At 36.3% G+C, this 19705-nt stretch overlaps 1 protein-coding gene across 2 annotated transcripts in view; it reads right to left on the bottom strand.

Moving 5' to 3' along the window:
- The window catches only part of LOC103895474 (BMP/retinoic acid-inducible neural-specific protein 3), a 229412-nt gene that overhangs the window by 103481 nt on the left and 106226 nt on the right, over nt 1-19705 (bottom strand). The window contains exon 2 of one of the 2 annotated variants that reach the window (XM_009275062.1): nt 4997-5187. The exons of the other annotated variant lie outside the window; for it this stretch is intronic. Within the exon in view, the coding sequence (XP_009273337.1) occupies nt 4997-5187 (191 nt within the window). The remainder of the gene's footprint in view (nt 1-4996; nt 5188-19705) is intronic. 2 annotated transcript variants of the gene reach the window in all.

Here is a 19705-nt window from a genome sequence, read left to right as displayed (position 1 = left end):
ACAGTTACCTATTTAGAGCGCTGTCTTCATACACATATATGTATCTATCTTACAAAGGCATAAAGGTCTTCGGCCTATGAAATCCTCAAAAGTTTCTGATTAAATAGAATAACTTGGCTACAACAGCTGTAACGCATTATAGTGAAAAGTGAAAAAAAGAAAAAAAAAATATGCCTTTGTTATAAAAAATAGTTTAGCACTAGTGGAAAATCTATTCATGTATGGATCACAGATTGTACCGTTAGGGTTTTATCAGGTCATTTTTCCAAACTTAAGCAGATGCTGATGGAAGTGCACAGGTTCAAAAAGTATATAAATTAATGCTAGGCCAGATGTAGTATCATTTCTGTGGTTCAAGTGAATAACAGTGCATGTTAATTCTATGCATACCACCTGTTTTAGGATTTGAAATTTGTCTTCATTGAGTAGATGGTGAGAGAAAAGAAAGATAATATATTTTTGTGATTTTTTCTTCCTCTTAGCATCCATAATATTAAATGCTGGAAAATTTACATAATGGGGGAGGGGTGTGTGTGTAGCATTTGCAAGTCTGATGCTAAATTTTCAAGTTTCTTTCTCACATCAGTCATTTAGGACTGGACTCTCCCTCCCTTATTTGCCAATACTTTGTATCTTACCTTGAAAGAAGTGTTATAGAATACAAAGGTCATATCAGCAGTTAGTGTAAATGAATATTAATCCTTCAGAATTCATTGAGAATCACTGGTTTACACCACCTGACAATTTCTCCCATCTCTGTATGCAGAGTAATATACTGCTCAAGAGGACTATTAATCAGGGGCAGAAAATCTGACCCTCTTTATTCAGTGCATAGAATAGTAAAGGTGTAACTATCAAACACACTTGCAGAACTGTAATGACTGGAGAGGAGAATGACAAGAGGTTGGGGTTAAGCTGATCTGCTGATGCCCATTAAGATTGTCTGTTTTAAATATAAAACTACCTTTTTTTCTTTTGATTCTCAAAGCTTTCAACATTATCAAGGGATATTTTCTGACCCAGAGAGGTGAATGTATTGATGGTCTAGTAATGAACACTTTGAGCAGTTATGACAGACAATAACAGCAAAAATAAATCAGTCTCAAACATTTGAGATTACCGTTTGGCCAATTGCCTAAAAAGGTTCTAAGTTTCACAAGAAGCCTTGGCAACCTCCTGCAAATTTGTTTATTCAGAACAGCTACCATGTTTTCAGATGCAAGGAGGACTCATTTGCAAAGTTCATTATCTTCACCTTGCAAAGCACCTGAATCAGACTCACGTCACCCAAATGTCTGGAACACGGGTCTATCTTTTCAATGTAGTATGTTAGTTATCTGTAATTTCCTCATCACCAAGTCTATTGGTTTGCTGAGTAGCCTTTACATCTGTATGTAAGAAGACCATTAAAATGAATGCCTTTTAAAATGGGACCCACTGATATTTTCATCCTCCTACACTTACTACACAGTAGTGCACTAGGCTTCACAATAACTTCCAGTTCTGAAGCCCACTGCAACCCACTATTTTTTGTAAAACATTAAAGTGTACAGCAGCTAATGCTCTTGTATATTCAGTAAGCTGGACCTTCATTACATCATTCTGTATGCAAGCAAAAGAAAAAAGTATAAATGTAGAACAAAAGGAGAAAAAGGAACACTGTGTATTGTCTCTCATTCAAAGGAGAATCTTTGCTTTTTGGAACTGCTAGTTGAAAGCTGATAAAGAATTTAAAAATACATTTCATAGAGTCAGAAAGTAATTAAGGCTGGAAGGGACTTCTGGTGGTCATCTAGTCCAATCCCCTACTCAAAGCAACTCTAATTAAATGAGATGCTCAGGGACTTGTCCAGTAGAGTCTTCTCTCATCTTCAGGGATGGAGTTCCCTTGTATGACTCCTCTCTTGCCTTTCCCCTAAAGCTGTTCTGGTCAGTGTTGACTGGGCTGTATAAATTTGTAATTGTGCTAATGCAAACAGGATATGTGTTGTCCTAGAGGAGTGGAGGAAACCTCCTCACTTCGTAGTGATGGCCCAGCCCAACACAGCATCCCCATTTGTGCACAAAATTTAACAAAAATTAGCAGCCACAGCTCTCCTTTTTCTGCAGATTTAACACCTCAGACAGTCAATGCAGAAGGAGAAGTTACTCCTGTGCACAGGTATGTGAGCTCACCCGTGAACCCACTTCTCAATCCAGTGTTTGCTGTGCATAGGATCCTTCTATCATACAGCTTGAAGCTGCTCATTATGGACATTTGGCTTATGTCACAAGAAGATAAAATTTCCATAAGAAATAGAAGCAGTGAGAAATGTTATTTTCTACATTATGTTGTGGCAGCAAGAAAAATAGAACTTCCCTAAGTTCTCATTTCAGACTGCCCTTGAGGTGTATATTTCTGTGTTTGTGAACAAAGACTTGGGAACGTATCACAACCAACCATGTGCAAGAGTTCCCTGTATAGTCAAAAAGGGATATTCATGAAAGCCAAATGGTCACAGAGGCACACAAATCTTACCACAGGATCGCTCATTTGCCAAACTTTCCTTTATGTCCATGAATACAGATGATTGGGTATTAATTAAATAAAAGTACTATGCACACTCAGTTTGGTCTTCTGCTTTTAAGGAGCTACATAAGTGACAAATCTTTCAGAACAAAACAATTTGTAATTAAAGGGAAAGTATGAATACATTACTGAAAGAAACAATCTAATTACATGTTAATAAAGTGTGGACAAACATCTCTGGGAATCCCCATTCAATCTAGTCCAAAAATGAGAACTAACACATAAAGGAAAATATAGGGTAATTAGCTACCTTATGAAAGCATTCTTAGAAATTACTATTTCCCTGTAATTATTTTAATTGAACTAATTTTTTGAAGTATTCAGCACCCATCCAATGATAATGGAAGGCAGCAGGTGTGCTTGAAAACATGCCTAAAAATTGAGGCTAGGGACCTCAATCAAAACCCATCAAAGTTAATACAAAAATTCCCTTTGACTTCATTAAGCATTGACAGAGCCCAGAAGTCAACACTGTCTCCCTGTGAGTGGAAAAGTTTTGCAAGTATGTGGCAGCTACTGCATTTTAGGGCCTTTGTGAGGTGGTCTGAAGAGAGATAAGAAAAGGGTACCCTGTGCCAGTTTCCCTGCAGCAAATCCCTAGGCTTTGGGGAGAATATTGAATGTTTAAGCTACAATTTTCAATTGTCTTCAAAAGACAACTAAGTTAAGTTTTAGTTTTTACTTAGGGTCATACTTCCTAAAATGTGTCAAGTTTGTAGCTCTTTTGTGATCAGTGTGATACTGGTGCTTTGTACTTTTAAAGAGCAGCTATGCTTGTGTTAGACTGTTTTCCCTAAGTTGTTAGGTCCAATTTCAACTTGAAAATTAATTTCATCATATGGCTGTTAGTACTGAAAGTTATGTTATTTAATAATTAGTAAATAGTTAATAAACATAAAAAATATTTTTTACCATTGGATAACCCTTGCACTTGCTGGACACATGCTGCAGCCAAATCTTTAATTATTATGCTTTATATTTTAAGAAACATTTTCTTTCTCTTCTACAGTTAAGTTTACTGTTCAGATGTGTTATGTGCTGTATACACAAGAAAATATTTGGTCATTCATAAAAAGTGTATTTTTTTGCATGGCATAAATATCCTGAATAATTAAAAGAAATTCCGTGAATTTTATTCCAAATTGCTGGTCAACATATGTAATTTGTTCTTAAAATTCTAATGGTGATGGATTTACTGTAGAAGCACTAGTTCCCAAAATAATGATAGGAATTAGTTCTTTATTATTTTAAATAACTACTGTTATTTAAACATATAATAGATACAGTTATTATAACTGTACTGTATAACTACTACAGTGAGACAGAAATTCACCTTGTTTCTAGAATGGTCTTTTCCAAAATGGAGCTACTGTGAGCCATTTCAGTTGTTATAGATATCAGATATCAGCCAGAAGAGAATAGGAAGGCTGTCATTTCATTAATGTATGGTTAGAATTCAGTTACAAAATGTATTAAAGAGAACCATTCCTCAGGCGAATAAAGGATTTTGACAAAACTGTCCTGCTGGAAGGATACTCAATCACCAGAATTATCTTTAATATAATCACTCACCAAGGGATAAAACTGCATTTCTAAAATGTCAGTTCATTTTGTAATGCCCAGATGGATAATCACAGGCACTAATTATCCTTCATTCGGAACAATTTTTGCTCTCTCTTGAACATTAGGCCTCTTCACTGGATTTCTTCAATCCATTTGGTGACTAGATCCCAATTACACATCAGGCTACCCTTTCCAAATGAGTCTGTGGAGATTTAGAGATGCAGATTCCATTAAGTTAATAGGAATCACATGGCAAAGCCTCATCATCCCATTTTGAAACTTTTAGTCCCGTTGGTTAAGTGGACACTAGTCCTAAAAAGGGTAGAGTGACAATATAGGGACTTCCCAGCAGTCAAAGTAGTTTAAAAGTCCCCTAGCTGAAAAGATTTGTTAGAAATAATTGTTACTGGTTTTCTTGCTTCATCTCTGCAGTACTGTAATGGACCCAGATACTTGTGTAATCTGTTATTATGTAAAATGTTATAAAGGCCTCTTACAGAAAAAAATTTCACTCTCCTTAACAACCTCTTAGCGCAGAGAAACATCCCCAAAAGACCAGAAGCACTCACACCAGGAACTAGGGAAAAGTACCTCAGTCTTAGCAAAGGGATTTCTGATCTTTTTGTCCCTGAAACTGTTTACACAGAATCAATAAAGCAAAGTTTAACACCAGAAGAAGAAGGAGCCATGAGGCTTGTAGGTAAAACCTGCTCCCATGCTTTAAAGTCCAGTCCAGGGAGAGCTGCTCAGCCCAGCTGATCTGAGAAGGGAGCATCACAGATTTACAGAGAAATCAGTTGTGACCAACACTTTTAGTTCAGTCATGCCAAACTCATGCACAATGTTTCCAAGCATTAACCCTACCTCCCAAGGTAGCTGATAGTAGGAAATGTGTCCCATATTTCTTGATAAGGTTTTCTGTGATCTGTTGAAGGGTCGGGCGGCGTCCGAGTAGCCTTATGTTACGGAAGAATTCAGGGGCAAGTGGCAGTGGGGAGCCAAGGAAATTTCTTCTTTCAACAGCAAGATTGCTTACTTTCCAGCGGCCAAACTCTCTGCAAAACAAAGCCATTCTCATTCAGAAATATGTCATTCAGACAAATGTTCTTTATTTGCAAACTACTCTGCTCTGTTGACTGGCTGGGGCGACTAGCTGGGTATTACAACAGGCCTTGACAGTGATATTCTGTCATGTGTTATAGGCATAGGATAAGAAATGAGTGTTATTTATTAGAAGTGGAGACAGTACTCCATAACAAAATCATTGTTCAAAAAAAAAAAAAAAAGCCAGTTAAGTTGCTGCTGTTCCTATTTTTTATGTTTAGCCCTTGATGTGAATACAGCCCTAGAACAACCAGATTTGCTAGAAACTGAAACTAAATGAACAATTTCCCAAAATTTGGACCAAATGCAACAAGTGTTTTCATTAGCACAAGGCAAATTTTAAAAACATTTCAAGAAACAGGCCATGTTCTTTGCTTTTTGATGATAAGTCACTTAAGTACATAGCTGGCTAATTTGAACAATTGAGAGAAACACTATCACACCACATTTGACCTTACTATGATATTTCCAGTTTTCTGTACTTTTGCCTGCATTTTGAGGAAATATGCAGGTAGTAGGTCCAATTCCTAAAAACAGATGACCTTTCAATTGTAGGAGGGATATAAATTAATTCAAAGACTTGTCCCCTTCCCCTCTCCAAAATAAATCAGTGATAGCAGGGAAAACAAACAAGTCAATTACACAGCAATAAACGCATCTTTTATTCATTTACTTACCAATTAAGATACCAGATAGAGTTATTAGTGGAAGGAATCATTGTCCTCAAAATCTAGCCCAAATACACAGCATTTGCAGTAACTTTGCTTTTGCAAGGTACACCAATAGCTGTTTTGATTACAGAGTCAAGTACTGTGAGAATTAAGTCCAAAGCAATCTGTGGACTGTGGTTTAGCTACCACTTTGTTGAGTCATTCGTATAGCTATGTCAATTAAGATTTCCCTTAGATAAGATTGTAGAAAAGTAAATAGATTAGAGAGCTTGAAAGATCCTACTGAAGGTCCCAACTAAATATAGTATAACATTCATTTACAAAATTAACACAGAAGGCAAAAATCAAGGATGCAGCAAGCAAATAACATTTGAGGGATGTTTAAAACAAAGCACTTACCTGCGGCTGAACGACTAAGATGAGCTATGTAATACATAATCAACACTAATATTTTTTAGTACTTTTAAGTCTGTAACTATTAGTAGAACCCAGATAAATACATTCGTGTATAGCCCTTCTACTTTCCAGCATCCTCCTGTTTCTCTTGCAGATCCAAACTGTTATCCGCAGTCTAGCTTAGATTTACACGCATAATAGGTGACAATTTGGTGCAGCTCCTATGAACTGCCTTTCCTCTCAGACACATTCTTGCAGATGTCATTTTTTATCAAAAACAAATCAGAAGAATTATAATAGAAAGAAAGAATATGTAACTTCTCTGGAATTTAATGCAATTTACCAGTCAAGAACATGAGACTAAACAGATCCCCACAGTTTCTTAAAGACTCTGCACTCATCACAGTGTGCCTAAATTAGTACTTGGAAATCGCTGTTTGATAGGTGTGGGGTTTTTTCAACTTAGTTGTCAGTTTTTGAAGTTTTCTCTCACAAATTTACTTTCCTTTTAAGAAGCTATAAAACCAATAATCTTTTTTTTCACCCTTTATGGAACTACTTTATATTTCTAGAAAGAGATGAAAAAAATTACACACAAACATTTTTCGTCTAAAATGAAAAAATATTCATTGACCATATTGACCACATTAATGCAGGCACTAAAAATAGTGAATTACCCTGCACTGTAAATGTACTTTTCAAGTGAAAGAAAAAAGAAATAAGAAAAACAGGTTTTTATTTAAATTCTCTGCTTTCTGGGCATATTTGTGTGGGTTTTTTTCATTTGAATACATCAGAAAATATATGTCAATAGTAGTTCCTGAACAGACCATCAGGACAGAATTGCTTTGACATCGAGAAAAGAATACAAGTTTTATAATGTAAAATATTCATTTCATACCTTGATTAAATATTTTCTTCTAAACTTGCTATCTGACTAATTGTCCGTATCAAAGCTGAGGTTTAAACACAAGAATAACAGAAAAGTTGCAACTCTTATAAAAGCTAGTTTGCTGCTACCTTTCATTCGATTTTTATTGTCAAGGTTTTTAAGGACCGAGAAGACCACCATAATCCCCTCATCTGCCCCCTTTTTAATGCAATCAAAGGAATATCACCAAATGGCTCTTGCTGCCTATGTCAGCAAGTTTGCGACTGAAGAAGAAACCGTCTCCCAGAAAAACATCTCATCCTGACTTAAAAGCTGATGCTGAAGATTTCTTAGAATTTCTCAACAATCTGTTGTAGCATTTAACTACAGGAGTGCATTTTGAACAGTTTGAACATCGTCAATTTCAGTTTCCAATTTTTGGAGCTTTTAATGCATGTCAGGGAGATTAAAAGTTTTTCTAAATATTAAGTACTTTCTAAGTAACTAATTACAGCTCTTTTCTGAATCTACTCTTAACCTTGGGCAAAGTTGATTGCCTTCTTTTATGTTTCTTTGTGAACTGTGGTTTTAGAAGATATGTTGGACTCGATGATCTTAGAGGTCTTTTCCAACCTTAATGATTCTATGATTCTATGATTCTAGGTCTTACAGCTCTTCTCCAAAAGTGGCAAATGATTTCTTGGAAGAGTAAAACTAGAAACGATGGCCTCATCTACATCAAATTCAGTAAGTATTTCCAAGTTGAGATCCTCCTGTTCTACTGAGGGATTGAGTTATTCAGGGACTGAGTTATTCTAGCACTATGAGAAATTTGTTTGGCTTAATTAATCAAACGAGTTCCTTCCACAGTTTTTGCTATTGAAAGATTGTTTTGCTGGATCTTATGCTATTTCAGACAGAGGAAGTAGGCTAATGCTTCTGTAAAAGTTTTGACATTCTTTTTTTGATTCAGAGCATATCAATGGAAACAATTATTAGTGCAGCAAGTAATCATCCTTTGAAATTCACTGCTGAGGAAACTGAGGGAGTAGAATATGGAAGCTGAATTTTTTTTTTTAAATTGACAGTTTTATAACTCTGCCACAGACTGAGCTGAAGGTTTTAAAGAACTTACAAACCAGCTATCATATTTTCCTGAAGTCTTTCTTAAATGAAGTGTTTTGGAATATGGAGAGATGAAGACCTAAACCCTCTGGGAGAGACAAGAGGAAGCTTCATCTCTGAAGATAGAAGAGGGACACAGGACACTAAAAGTGAGCTGCCTGACTGCAGGAGCAGTGATACCTAGATGTGGACAAGCAAGAAGTGACTAGCAGCTTCTCCAACAGGAAACCTGAGGAAAGATTTCAGACTTCGGAAGTAACTGGGTTTATGAGGGCAAAGTGTGGGAGCAGGGAAACCTGGGCTGGAGTTGAGAGTGGGGTGTTTGTGCTACATTATTTCTAGCATGTTGAGTGAGGAGGCTTTCACAAACACTATCTGGGTACATGAGAGTCACTAGTAACTGCTATCCTGAAATTAGAGCTAATTTCTCTTTCAGAAATTTCACTATAAATAAAATCATATCCTTACGTTCCTTTTATATGACTTATATAACTGTATATTTATATACCTATACATATAAGTTCCCCTTCTTTTGATTTCACCTTGCAAGCAGCAGTATATGCTCTCCTACTTCCTGCTCCCCTCTCTTGTTAAACAGTAAAGCTCAACCTTTATTTACCTGTTTGTCTTGCAGTCATTCTCTCTAACACAAACTCTCCAGCCCTCAAATGATTTTTATACTAAATGTATATTATTCTCCTTTGGAAATCATGTTCCTGTCCACTGCCAAAGGCAGACTAGCAGACCTGACAGAGTTAATGATCTTCTTAGTAGAGAAAATGCTGCCTTCCAAAGTCACTGGAGTACCATTCATCAGAAGAACACCTCCCACAGAATAGCATAGCATCAGTGCTGGCTGCTGGTCAAGAAGACCAATTATGCACTGAATACAAACACTAGAGGTATTAGAAGCTTATTCTTTCCTCCTCTTCCTCTTCTTCTACTGTGTCAGAGCCAACACTAGCAGCTGTTATGGTGCTATCAAGAAGCTAAGATTTAATAGCAGGTGGCACCCCCTGTGCTGCCCATCTATTTCAAGCCCGAACAATATGTTAACCATTGGTTAGAGTTCTTTAATGCTCAGGGCAGAGCCTGTTTTTGAGAATGATGGCTTTGAGTTCCTGGGCTTGTACAGGAGAGAGGAAATAAGTCTATGGCTCCTAGGATGAAGCCTATAATGGAACCGCACTATTATCATAAGTAGTGCCAGAGGCCATGGGCAGCATTCTCTCCATCTTTCTACATATGAGAACCATGGACTTGTATGTCCTACCAAAAATATGTTTCCTGGTTGGTTCGTTAACACATACAAAAGAGCCCTGAAGCCCAGTAGTGCCAATTCTGACCAACTATACTGCATGCATGCCACAGCCTCTGTCTGCTGAATGGGGTCTCCTGCCATTTGTTCTACTTAGAGAAAGTTACGTTGAAGAATGATCAGTCAGGGAGTCAGTGTGGGGTAAAACCAAGAACAATTTAAACCACAGTTTTTATTTCAACACTATTTCTTTTATTATTTCCTATTTTTTGTTTGTGTTGCTATGCTATGACATTCAGAGTGATGTTTAATCTAAAAATAATGTTCTGACATGAAACACCCCTTAGTAGAGTATTGTACAAGTTGTGGACATGTTTTCATCTTGAAAGAAGCTTAAATTGCAAATGGATCTGAAAGTAATTCTAGGGAAGCAGGCCAACAAGGGCTGTCAATGTCTCTTTTGAATTTCAAGTCATAGCTTTTTTTTTCAAAAGTGTATATAAATTATACATTTTCTTCTACCACTGCATTCCTTTCAATACATTTTAAATCATATGGTATGGAGAGATATAAGGAAAGCTCTATATAAAACATCTAGTGAAGGAAATAAAAAAAAATGCCATTGTACTCTAAAATTGTAGTGTGTAGAAGATTTGAATTGGGACTATAATCTCTGCTATTGCAGATGATTAAATCAGAGCCTACAAAGAGATTTACAGTGAGTCTGATGGATGCTTCTTAATCACAACAGCCTCTCCTAAGATCAGCCATACACAAAATGGAGCCCAGGCAAAATTAACAATGTTAGGCCTCATTGTGAGTAACTTATGTGTTTTATAAAACAGTATTAGTACTGGTAAGCATAAATGTTAATGAATAGTAGTGTGGTATAGTTTGGAAAGCACTCTTGGAAAACAAACTTCACATCATTTCTAATACTAAAGCACTCTTTTGTGTTCCTTTCTCTTAAGGTCTTCTAAATGAGACAGCTCCACTCTTGGATGGTGAGAAGGTGACTGCTTCAAATGGGCTGGAATGATGGTGGGATTCTGAAGCCAGTGTTTCCCATGCGGCTGCAAGTTAATCTGTTTGTAGAACAGCTCAATGGGAGAATATATGGTGTTTTTCTCTGCCTACCTTCTTTAAAAGCCTGAGGATTTCTTAATGCCTGAGGCCATAGCTTGAATAAGGTCAAGACAATATAAAATGAAACTACCACCACATTAAGCTTCAGAAGAAAAAGGTCAACGAAATGTTATAATGCTCATGATTTACATCATGCACTGATTTGTGACTGGGACTCATGTAAGCTTCCAGCTGCACAGACACAAACCAAAGACAAGCTCAACTGCCTGGCTCTGATAGAGGTCATAACACTATCAACCACATTTCCTCTGTCCCGTTCAATGCAAAAGCTATGTATAGCTATAGCTATTGGTGGAAATTGTACACAGGCTAATTCCTCTATAGGAGACAGGCTCAGAGTGGATTGTATGTACACCACTTGGCCCCAACTATGCCATGTTCCTACAGATTTTATAAAAGAGGATCCCATAGCAGTGATATCCCATTACCTTGCAGCTACCTACCAGCAGTTCTACAACAGTAACACATAAGTATGGAAAATATTTGCTAGCAGAAAAAAATTAATAAATTTGCTTTTAAAGAGAAGATTCACCCAGATGTGGACAGAACCAGAATCAGGTAATAACCAAGGCTGTGTTATTCACAGATTGTCAGGTGAAAAAATTCTCCTTACCAGAACAGGTCATAGAACTTTCAATGTTTATTATAATCAGTTAAGTGATGGAGAATCTGCCACTACCTTTACTAAATGTTTGTAGTTGATTTTTACTATTCAAGGTGAAGAAGAAGGGAATTAGTCATACATTGACTGAGCAGCCTTCTGAAAATATCAACATTGGTATAGAAACATGATAATAGGGACAAACACTGCAATATGGGCAAAGTAAACATAACAGCTTCCCTTGACGGGAAGAAGCAGCAGGGCCTGATAATATAGAATACAATTTATCTATGTCTCTTAAAATTGTCAGTTATCCAGACATGGTGATTAAAAAGAAAAAAATTCAAGATATCATAATAAGCTCCTTTTAAACATATTTCCCATTGCTGAAATGGAAAGTATTTCTTCATTAACCATATCCTTATAATTGTCTGGCATTTTTCCAAAGTCAAAACAGAAATGTTTGCTGAACACGTATATTTTTTCTGTATTATTGCTTACATTTATACTGGTTTTTTATCTTATAATGAATAAACACTATCATTAGGATTTCTTTTTATCTTAATATACTATTCCTTTGAAACATCCTAGTAATATTTTTGCCTTTCTATGCTTTTTTCATCTTACCAGTTTCCTAGCACTTGAAATTCTACTTCCAGAACTAGAATTCATTAGTATCAGCTTCTCTATCTTCTTACATTATGCATATGAAATATGTAGAAATCTATGAACAAATTTTAATAAAAAATATAGACATTACATATGGAGAATGTACTCGAATGTATTTCTTTTTATGGCTATTTATATTCAGATTATTTTCCCAGCTACTTTGACATAAATGATTTGAAACCTCTCACCTGTCATGAACATCAGAAAGGTTTACTACAGAAGAAGAAGAACGGTAACTTTCCTTTTGTCCACGTCTGATAGACATTTAGCCTCTGTAACATATGTACCAAAAAATTCCTCCTCTAATGAAATCTGAGAGGGAATTATTTCTGTATCTTGTCTTGTGGCTTTGTCTTTGCCTTTTGCTTATGCTTTGTGATATACTTCCAAACACACTTGTGAACATTCATTCAGAGTCTCCCTGTTCACATATTTAGCTGTACCTATATTCATGCAAAGGTATTTGCACAAAACTAATAGCTAGCTCTTTGTGACTTAATCTTATTTACCTTCTGCCTCAGAAGAAACTCAATCACCCAAGCAGTATATAGTAATAGCATGAAGAAATGCGCTTCCTAGGAATATGTTGCAAATTACACAAAAGATAAACAGAAAGAACAGGCGGAATACAAACACTTCTGAACTGAAACATGTTTGTATGAACTGTCCATCTAATAGTGAGGAACCAGTGAATTAGCTTGTAAACTTGCACCAGTTTGCACAGGCTTTTAAGACAAGGATTAAATTCCAAGCAAATAATTCATTAGCTCTATGTATGATAATAATTAGTCACAGAGAGCAGAGAGGAAAGGGAGAATTCATAGTAAAACCTATCCTTGTCTCTACTACATCAGAAATGGAGAATAACTGAGATACTTGGGAGGTGTTTCTTACAGTCTGAGTAAGCAGAACATAGATTTTGCAGCTTTTTTATATTTCTGGGGTTTGATTATTTAGATGTGCTCTGGCCAGTAGATATTCTTTCCTGTGTTAATGACAATAACAATATGGATTTACAGTCTGCTAGGTAAGATGGTAGCATTTTTGGAGTCACAAATAGTTGTCTATCCAATTAATTACAAAATGTCCAGCTCACTATTCGTTATCACTGGTTTATATATTTATTCTTCCCTGCAAGAAGTACTGATTTTATGGTTTGTCACATGTCCAAGAGTGTTAAGAAGACTGTTCATTCTCCCCTTGGCAGTATCAAGAGAGTTTCTAACACCTTGTACCCACATTACTCATGGAATCATAGAATCATAGAATCATTAAGGTTGGAAAAGACCTCTAACATCGAGTCCCCCTGGGCAGCCTGTGCCAATGTTTAACCACTCTTTCAGTAAAGACATTTTTCCTCACGTCCAATCTAAACCTCCCCTGGCGCAACTTGAAGGCCATTTCCTCTTGTCCTATCGCTAGTTACTTGGGAGAAGAGACCGACACCCACCTCGCTACAACCTCCTTGCAGGTAGTTGTAGAGAGCGATGAGGTCTCCCCTCAGCCTCCTCTTCTCCAGGCTAAACAGTCCCAGTTCCCTCAGCTGCTCCTCATAAGACTTGTTCTCCAGACCCATCACCAGCCTCGTTGCCCTTCTCTGGACACGCTCCAGCACCTCGACATCCTTCTTGTAGTGAGGGGCCCAAAACTGAACACAGTATTCGAGACTAATAGTCTGACTATACTCAGATTAATCCAGCCCTTCTACAGTCTTGGCAAGCTCAAAACATCCTTTTTTTCCATGTTCACATCTGCCCATAGGAATAATTTATTATCTAGGCAACAGGTTTTATAAAATGGTGCATTTGCTTAGACTTGCAGAAGACTAATGAAATCCAAAAAATTCCTCTGACTTGAAGATTCTTACTTTTCTTTCAATTTATTTTCAACCGTTATGAAAGCTGATGTTGTCTAAAATTCAATGTGATGAAGAAGTATGGATTTAAATTTTGTAAATGTGGTATAAAAACTGTTTCCTATGTTTTCCACAATGCACTGATTATCTTCACTATGTTTCCCAGAACATTTTCGGAGAAGCAGGTATCTTACCTATAGCTAAAACAGTAGTTAACCTTTAAAATGGATAAGTCTGCCTTGGAGAAGAGTTTTTTTGATACAATAAGGAAAAACATTATGAGAAAGAGAAGCAGAAAGGTATGTTTACCGTTTTTTTGTCTAACATTAACAGTCAACAGATATCATGGTCCTGTTCCTGTAGTTGATTGTACATGAACAAAATCTAATGACTCTGGAATTTTATAAGAAAATGAAACTCAGAAGTCCCTGGAGCTCTCGCTGAGGAGGGGCTTTATGGATTTGACTATATCTGTTACTGCTTCAAAATAAACAAGAAAATCAGATTCTTCTTCCTTCTCTTCTTGTCCTGACTAAAATAAAAAGAATGGAACCAGATTTCTTGTAGAGATAAGTAAGAAAGTTGAATCTGTGGAAGTGTTTTAGTGCATGAATCAACACAAAAAAGGTACAGTTTGTGAAGACTGAATCAGCATAAAGAACTGTTAGAGAAAATAAAACATAATAGAGGATTCATTGATTCAGTGATGGTGGATACTCCCAGATGACTCACAGGAGAAACACAAACTGCTAAAATTCTTCATCATTATGTGCTACAGTTCATAGTCTCAAAGTCTTTGAAATGTCCTTTATTACTATTTCTATAATTTCTGTTTCAGAACTACAAAACTGTTCTGTTGTACAGGGCAATAGAGAAGCATTCAGACAAAACCAAACTGTGACAAATATTTTAAAATTTAAAGGTAGTACTCCTTATTCACCCTATTTCTCATTTGGAAAATTGAGGCATAGTAAGGCTAAGGGTACAGAGTGCTGTGAGCAGGCATGACCTACTTCTGTCCCATACTCAGAGCAGACTAAAAAGCTTTATGACCTGGCTAATGTGGCAGAAAACGTAAGCTCTTAAACCCTTTGAAAACTGTTTGTTCTTTTGTTTCTGGGATGTTACTGATGCTCGGTATTGGCTTAGGCTCAGTGCCATGGAGACACCAAATGCCCATCTACTCAAACCAAAGGCTGATGTTGCTCCTAGTTGCCTGAAAGTGAAAAAAGGTACCTTAAACGATTGGCTTCAAACAAAATATATATTCTCAAGATATTCTCAGATATATTCTCAAACAAATACTGATCCAAAACCTTATCTACAAAGCTATACATAATGTCTAGAATTGTTCCTTTTCCAGTAAAAATGTTGTATAAACTTAAACAATCTTCTATAGTGTAGATTATTTGGCTCATTTTCTATACAATTTATAAATTTATCCTTCCAAATAAGAGACTTTTTCTCTCCCATTTACTTCTATGTCACTCTTGCAGAGCGCATGCCAGAAATACTAATTACAGCACTGATAGATGACAATTACTTAACCTGCACTTGAATTTATAAAGGCAGTTGTTTCTACCAACACTCTGGGATGAGTCTGGCTTTACACGAGTGTAAATCTCACAGACATAGGCCTAAATGCTGTTTTGATATTGTAAAATGTAACAACCACGCTATTGTTGTTTGTAGCAATTCAAACTGTTGAAAGCAGTAGAATGTAAACCAAAATATTTTCTGAAAATACTTTGGTGTGTTATTTGTTTGTTTATTGCTTAACACTTGGGGCAATGTGCTGCTAATCTTTGTATCCAAATGTTATCCTCCTACCTAAATGTTCTTTCACTGGTAGTAGGAAATGCTCAGACCCCTACTTGCACACAAAAAATAAAACCAGGGACTTCTATTCAGCATATAAAAATGTTTCCATTTTATTTTATACCACAACAAAGGATGCTTCTGTTTTAGCACAACTATTTTTATTAATTCCAAAATAAATTTGGAGCTTTAGTTTATTAAAAATGGTCCTGGTGTTATTCTTTGATCCAGTGGTGTAAATTGCAAATATCTCTAAAGAACCAGTGGAATTGCAACAGTGAGCTGAACAGAGAATCAGGGCAATAAACTTGTTAATATAGTTTTAAATTACAAACACAGAGCTCTTTCTTTTATTTTCTAACTAAATAAAAATATTGAATGGGAGTTGAGTTACTAATTTTTGCAACAGAAACAATTAAGCGTTAATTGTAATTCTCTGAAAGAATAAACCCTATGTACTTGTTACATTTAAGCGTACTTTTGCTCCTTCTTGAATGACATGGATATAGAGTTTATGAAAGGAGGAGAAACAAACTTGGAAACAAAACTTTCAGGACTCTAGGAGTTGTATAAAACTGGGTAGGTCAGCTTGTAATGCACCTTATAATGTGACAAATATTTTAAAATTTAAAGGTAGTACTCCTTATTCACCCTATTTCTCATTTGGAAAATTGAGGCATAGTAAGGCTAAGGGTACAGAGTGCTGTGAGCAGGCATGACCTACTTCTGTCCCATACTCAGAGCAGACTAAAAAGCTTTATGACCTGGCTAATGTGGCAGAAAACGTAAGCTCTTAAACCCTTTGAAAACTGTTTGTTCTTTTGTTTCTGGGATGTTACTGATGCTCGGTATTGGCTTAGGCTCAGTGCCATGGAGACACCAAATGCCCATCTACTCAAACCAAAGGCTGATGTTGCTCCTAGTTGCCTGAAAGTGAAAAAAGGTACCTTAAACGATTGGCTTCAAACAAAATATATATTCTCAAGATATTCTCAGATATATTCTCAAACAAATACTGATCCAAAACCTTATCTACAAAGCTATACATAATGTCTAGAATTGTTCCTTTTCCAGTAAAAATGTTGTATAAACTTAAACAATCTTCTATAGTGTAGATTATTTGGCTCATTTTCTATACAATTTATAAATTTATCCTTCCAAATAAGAGACTTTTTCTCTCCCATTTACTTCTATGTCACTCTTGCAGAGCGCATGCCAGAAATACTAATTACAGCACTGATAGATGACAATTACTTAACCTGCACTTGAATTTATAAAGGCAGTTGTTTCTACCAACACTCTGGGATGAGTCTGGCTTTACACGAGTGTAAATCTCACAGACATAGGCCTAAATGCTGTTTTGATATTGTAAAATGTAACAACCACGCTATTGTTGTTTGTAGCAATTCAAACTGTTGAAAGCAGTAGAATGTAAACCAAAATATTTTCTGAAAATACTTTGGTGTGTTATTTGTTTGTTTATTGCTTAACACTTGGGGCAATGTGCTGCTAATCTTTGTATCCAAATGTTATCCTCCTACCTAAATGTTCTTTCACTGGTAGTAGGAAATGCTCAGACCCCTACTTGCACACAAAAAATAAAACCAGGGACTTCTATTCAGCATATAAAAATGTTTCCATTTTATTTTATACCACAACAAAGGATGCTTCTGTTTTAGCACAACTATTTTTATTAATTCCAAAATAAATTTGGAGCTTTAGTTTATTAAAAATGGTCCTGGTGTTATTCTTTGATCCAGTGGTGTAAATTGCAAATATCTCTAAAGAACCAGTGGAATTGCAACAGTGAGCTGAACAGAGAATCAGGGCAATAAACTTGTTAATATAGTTCCAAATTACAAACACAGAGCTCTTTCTTTTATTTTCTAACTAAATAAAAATATTGAATGGGAGTTGAGTTACTAATTTTTGCAACAGAAACAATTAAGCGTTAATTGTAATTCTCTGAAAGAATAAACCCTATGTACTTGTTACATTTAAGCGTACTTTTAGTCCTTCTTGAATGACATGGATATAGAGTTTATGAAAGGAGGGGAAACAAACTTGGAAACAAAACTTTCAGGACTCTAGGAGTTGTATAAAACTGGGTAGGTCAGCTTGTAATGCACCTTATAATACATATTTTGGGGATTTGTATGCAACTAGCTTTATTCTGAAGCTCAGATTACTTTAAAAAATGCTGAATGAGATACTTAATCCCTCTACAGAGTCCAAATATGAGCTTTTTTTGTTTTGAATTTTACTATTGTAAAATATATGTATTGAGAATGCATTATTATTAAAAAATTTCTGTGCATCTGCATCCATTTCATTATCCCTCACAGCACCTTTGTAGAATAGGTCTGAGAGAGAAAAATAAAAGTGATTGTGGAAAATTTCAAATGGGATATAAGCACCAATGGGAGATAAAATATTATTTATAATGTCATATAATTATCATATACACCATAAATTTTATTTATAATACCATGAGTACTGACACAGATTGGGAAGGAGTGAGACTTCATGCACCCAACAGAGGCTGCAACAAGAACTGCCGAAGAGGGACATGTTTTACAAACAACCAAGAGAAGCAATGCATGGCATATCCTCACAAACATTTAGCTATGCTCAGGGTTACTCTGCCTTTATACTAACATGACTGAGCAAAAGCCTGTTCTGTATCTGTATTAACAATGTCATCACTGTGCTTGAGCTAACAGCGTCATCATCAGAAATGGTGGCTTGGTAGTGTGAGTTAAGTGCCATGCGAGTGCAGCTGTACTGCTGGTTCATGTCTGGTCAGCTTGCCAGGGTCAGAAGCCTTCCTTTCTCTTCTCTTCCATTTTATTAATGAAACAGGAGTTATAACATATTTGGTAGGCAGTGTAAGCTATGCAGGCCAGTTGCAATTAAAAAAAGATGTAATTATTGAATTAAAATTAGCAAAAAGATGATTATTTATCTTCTAGCTATAGTTCAATTCGAGGTTGATAAGCCAAAAATTATGATTAGGCACAGTATAGCAACTGTGCTTAGGACCCTGTTGTTCTGGCAGCTATTCTGCACCATGCTTAAGATAATGAGGGCCTACATGAAAGTTACAGTATTTTCCTAGAAATGTTGCTTAGGAAGAAACAGAATGCAACATGGTTGTACAGATCTAGAAACAGCCAAGATTAACTGGCTTTCCAAGCCATATGCCCAGCAGACATGACAGTATTTTTGTCTAAATTCTTTGTATAAGGAGCAATGCTGGGCAATTACTGGAGATTCTGTTTTGGCCACAGTAAACTTAACCTTAGCTAATAATGTCTTGGCCAGAATGATTTCCATTCTATTGTAGAACATGCCAACTTTGCAATGCTATCATGAAAAAATACCAGTGCACCTCCACAGTGTGTGCTGTTTCTCATAAATCAAGATTACGTGTTAAATATAGTCCAGTATTTTATATCTAATAAGAATATGTGACATAAAAGAGATGCGAGGACAAACGAAGTAATCTATATTGTAGTGATGAACAATGGCAGTGCACTACTACAGATCTGTTCAAGTAAGGGCCTGTGATGTGTTACAAAACTTTGCACCTCTGGATTGCCAACTTGAGTACACTTCAATGTGGCAAAAAAGCAAGTATTTTTACCATCTGATGGTTGTCTAGTGGCCAGTGTGAAGGGAACTCCAACTCCAGTTCTAAGGGTAAATACATATATCTCACAAACGTATTACAGGAGTGTCTTGGTTTCAGCAGGGATAGAGTTAATTTTCTTCCTAGTAGCTGGTACAGTGCTGTGTTTTGGATGAGAATAATGTTGATAACACACTGATGTTTTAGTTGTTGCTAAGTAGTGCTTACACTAGTCAAGGACTTTTCAGCTTCTCATGCCCTGCCAGTAAGAATATCGGAGGAAGTATAGCCAGGACAGCTGACCCAAACTGGTCAAAGGGATGTTCCATACCATATAACGTCATGCTCAGTATATAAACTAGGAAGAGTTTGCTGGGGGGGGGCGGTGACCACTGCTCGGGAACTGGCTGGGCATCGGTTGGTGGGTG

Source organism: Aptenodytes forsteri, unplaced genomic scaffold (assembly GCF_000699145.1).
Source record: "Aptenodytes forsteri isolate BGI_AS27 unplaced genomic scaffold, ASM69914v1 Scaffold58, whole genome shotgun sequence".
NCBI classification, from domain to species: Eukaryota; Metazoa; Chordata; class Aves; order Sphenisciformes; family Spheniscidae; genus Aptenodytes; species Aptenodytes forsteri.
Note: the sequence above shows the minus strand (reverse complement) of the source record. Positions and strands in the feature narration are given on the sequence as shown.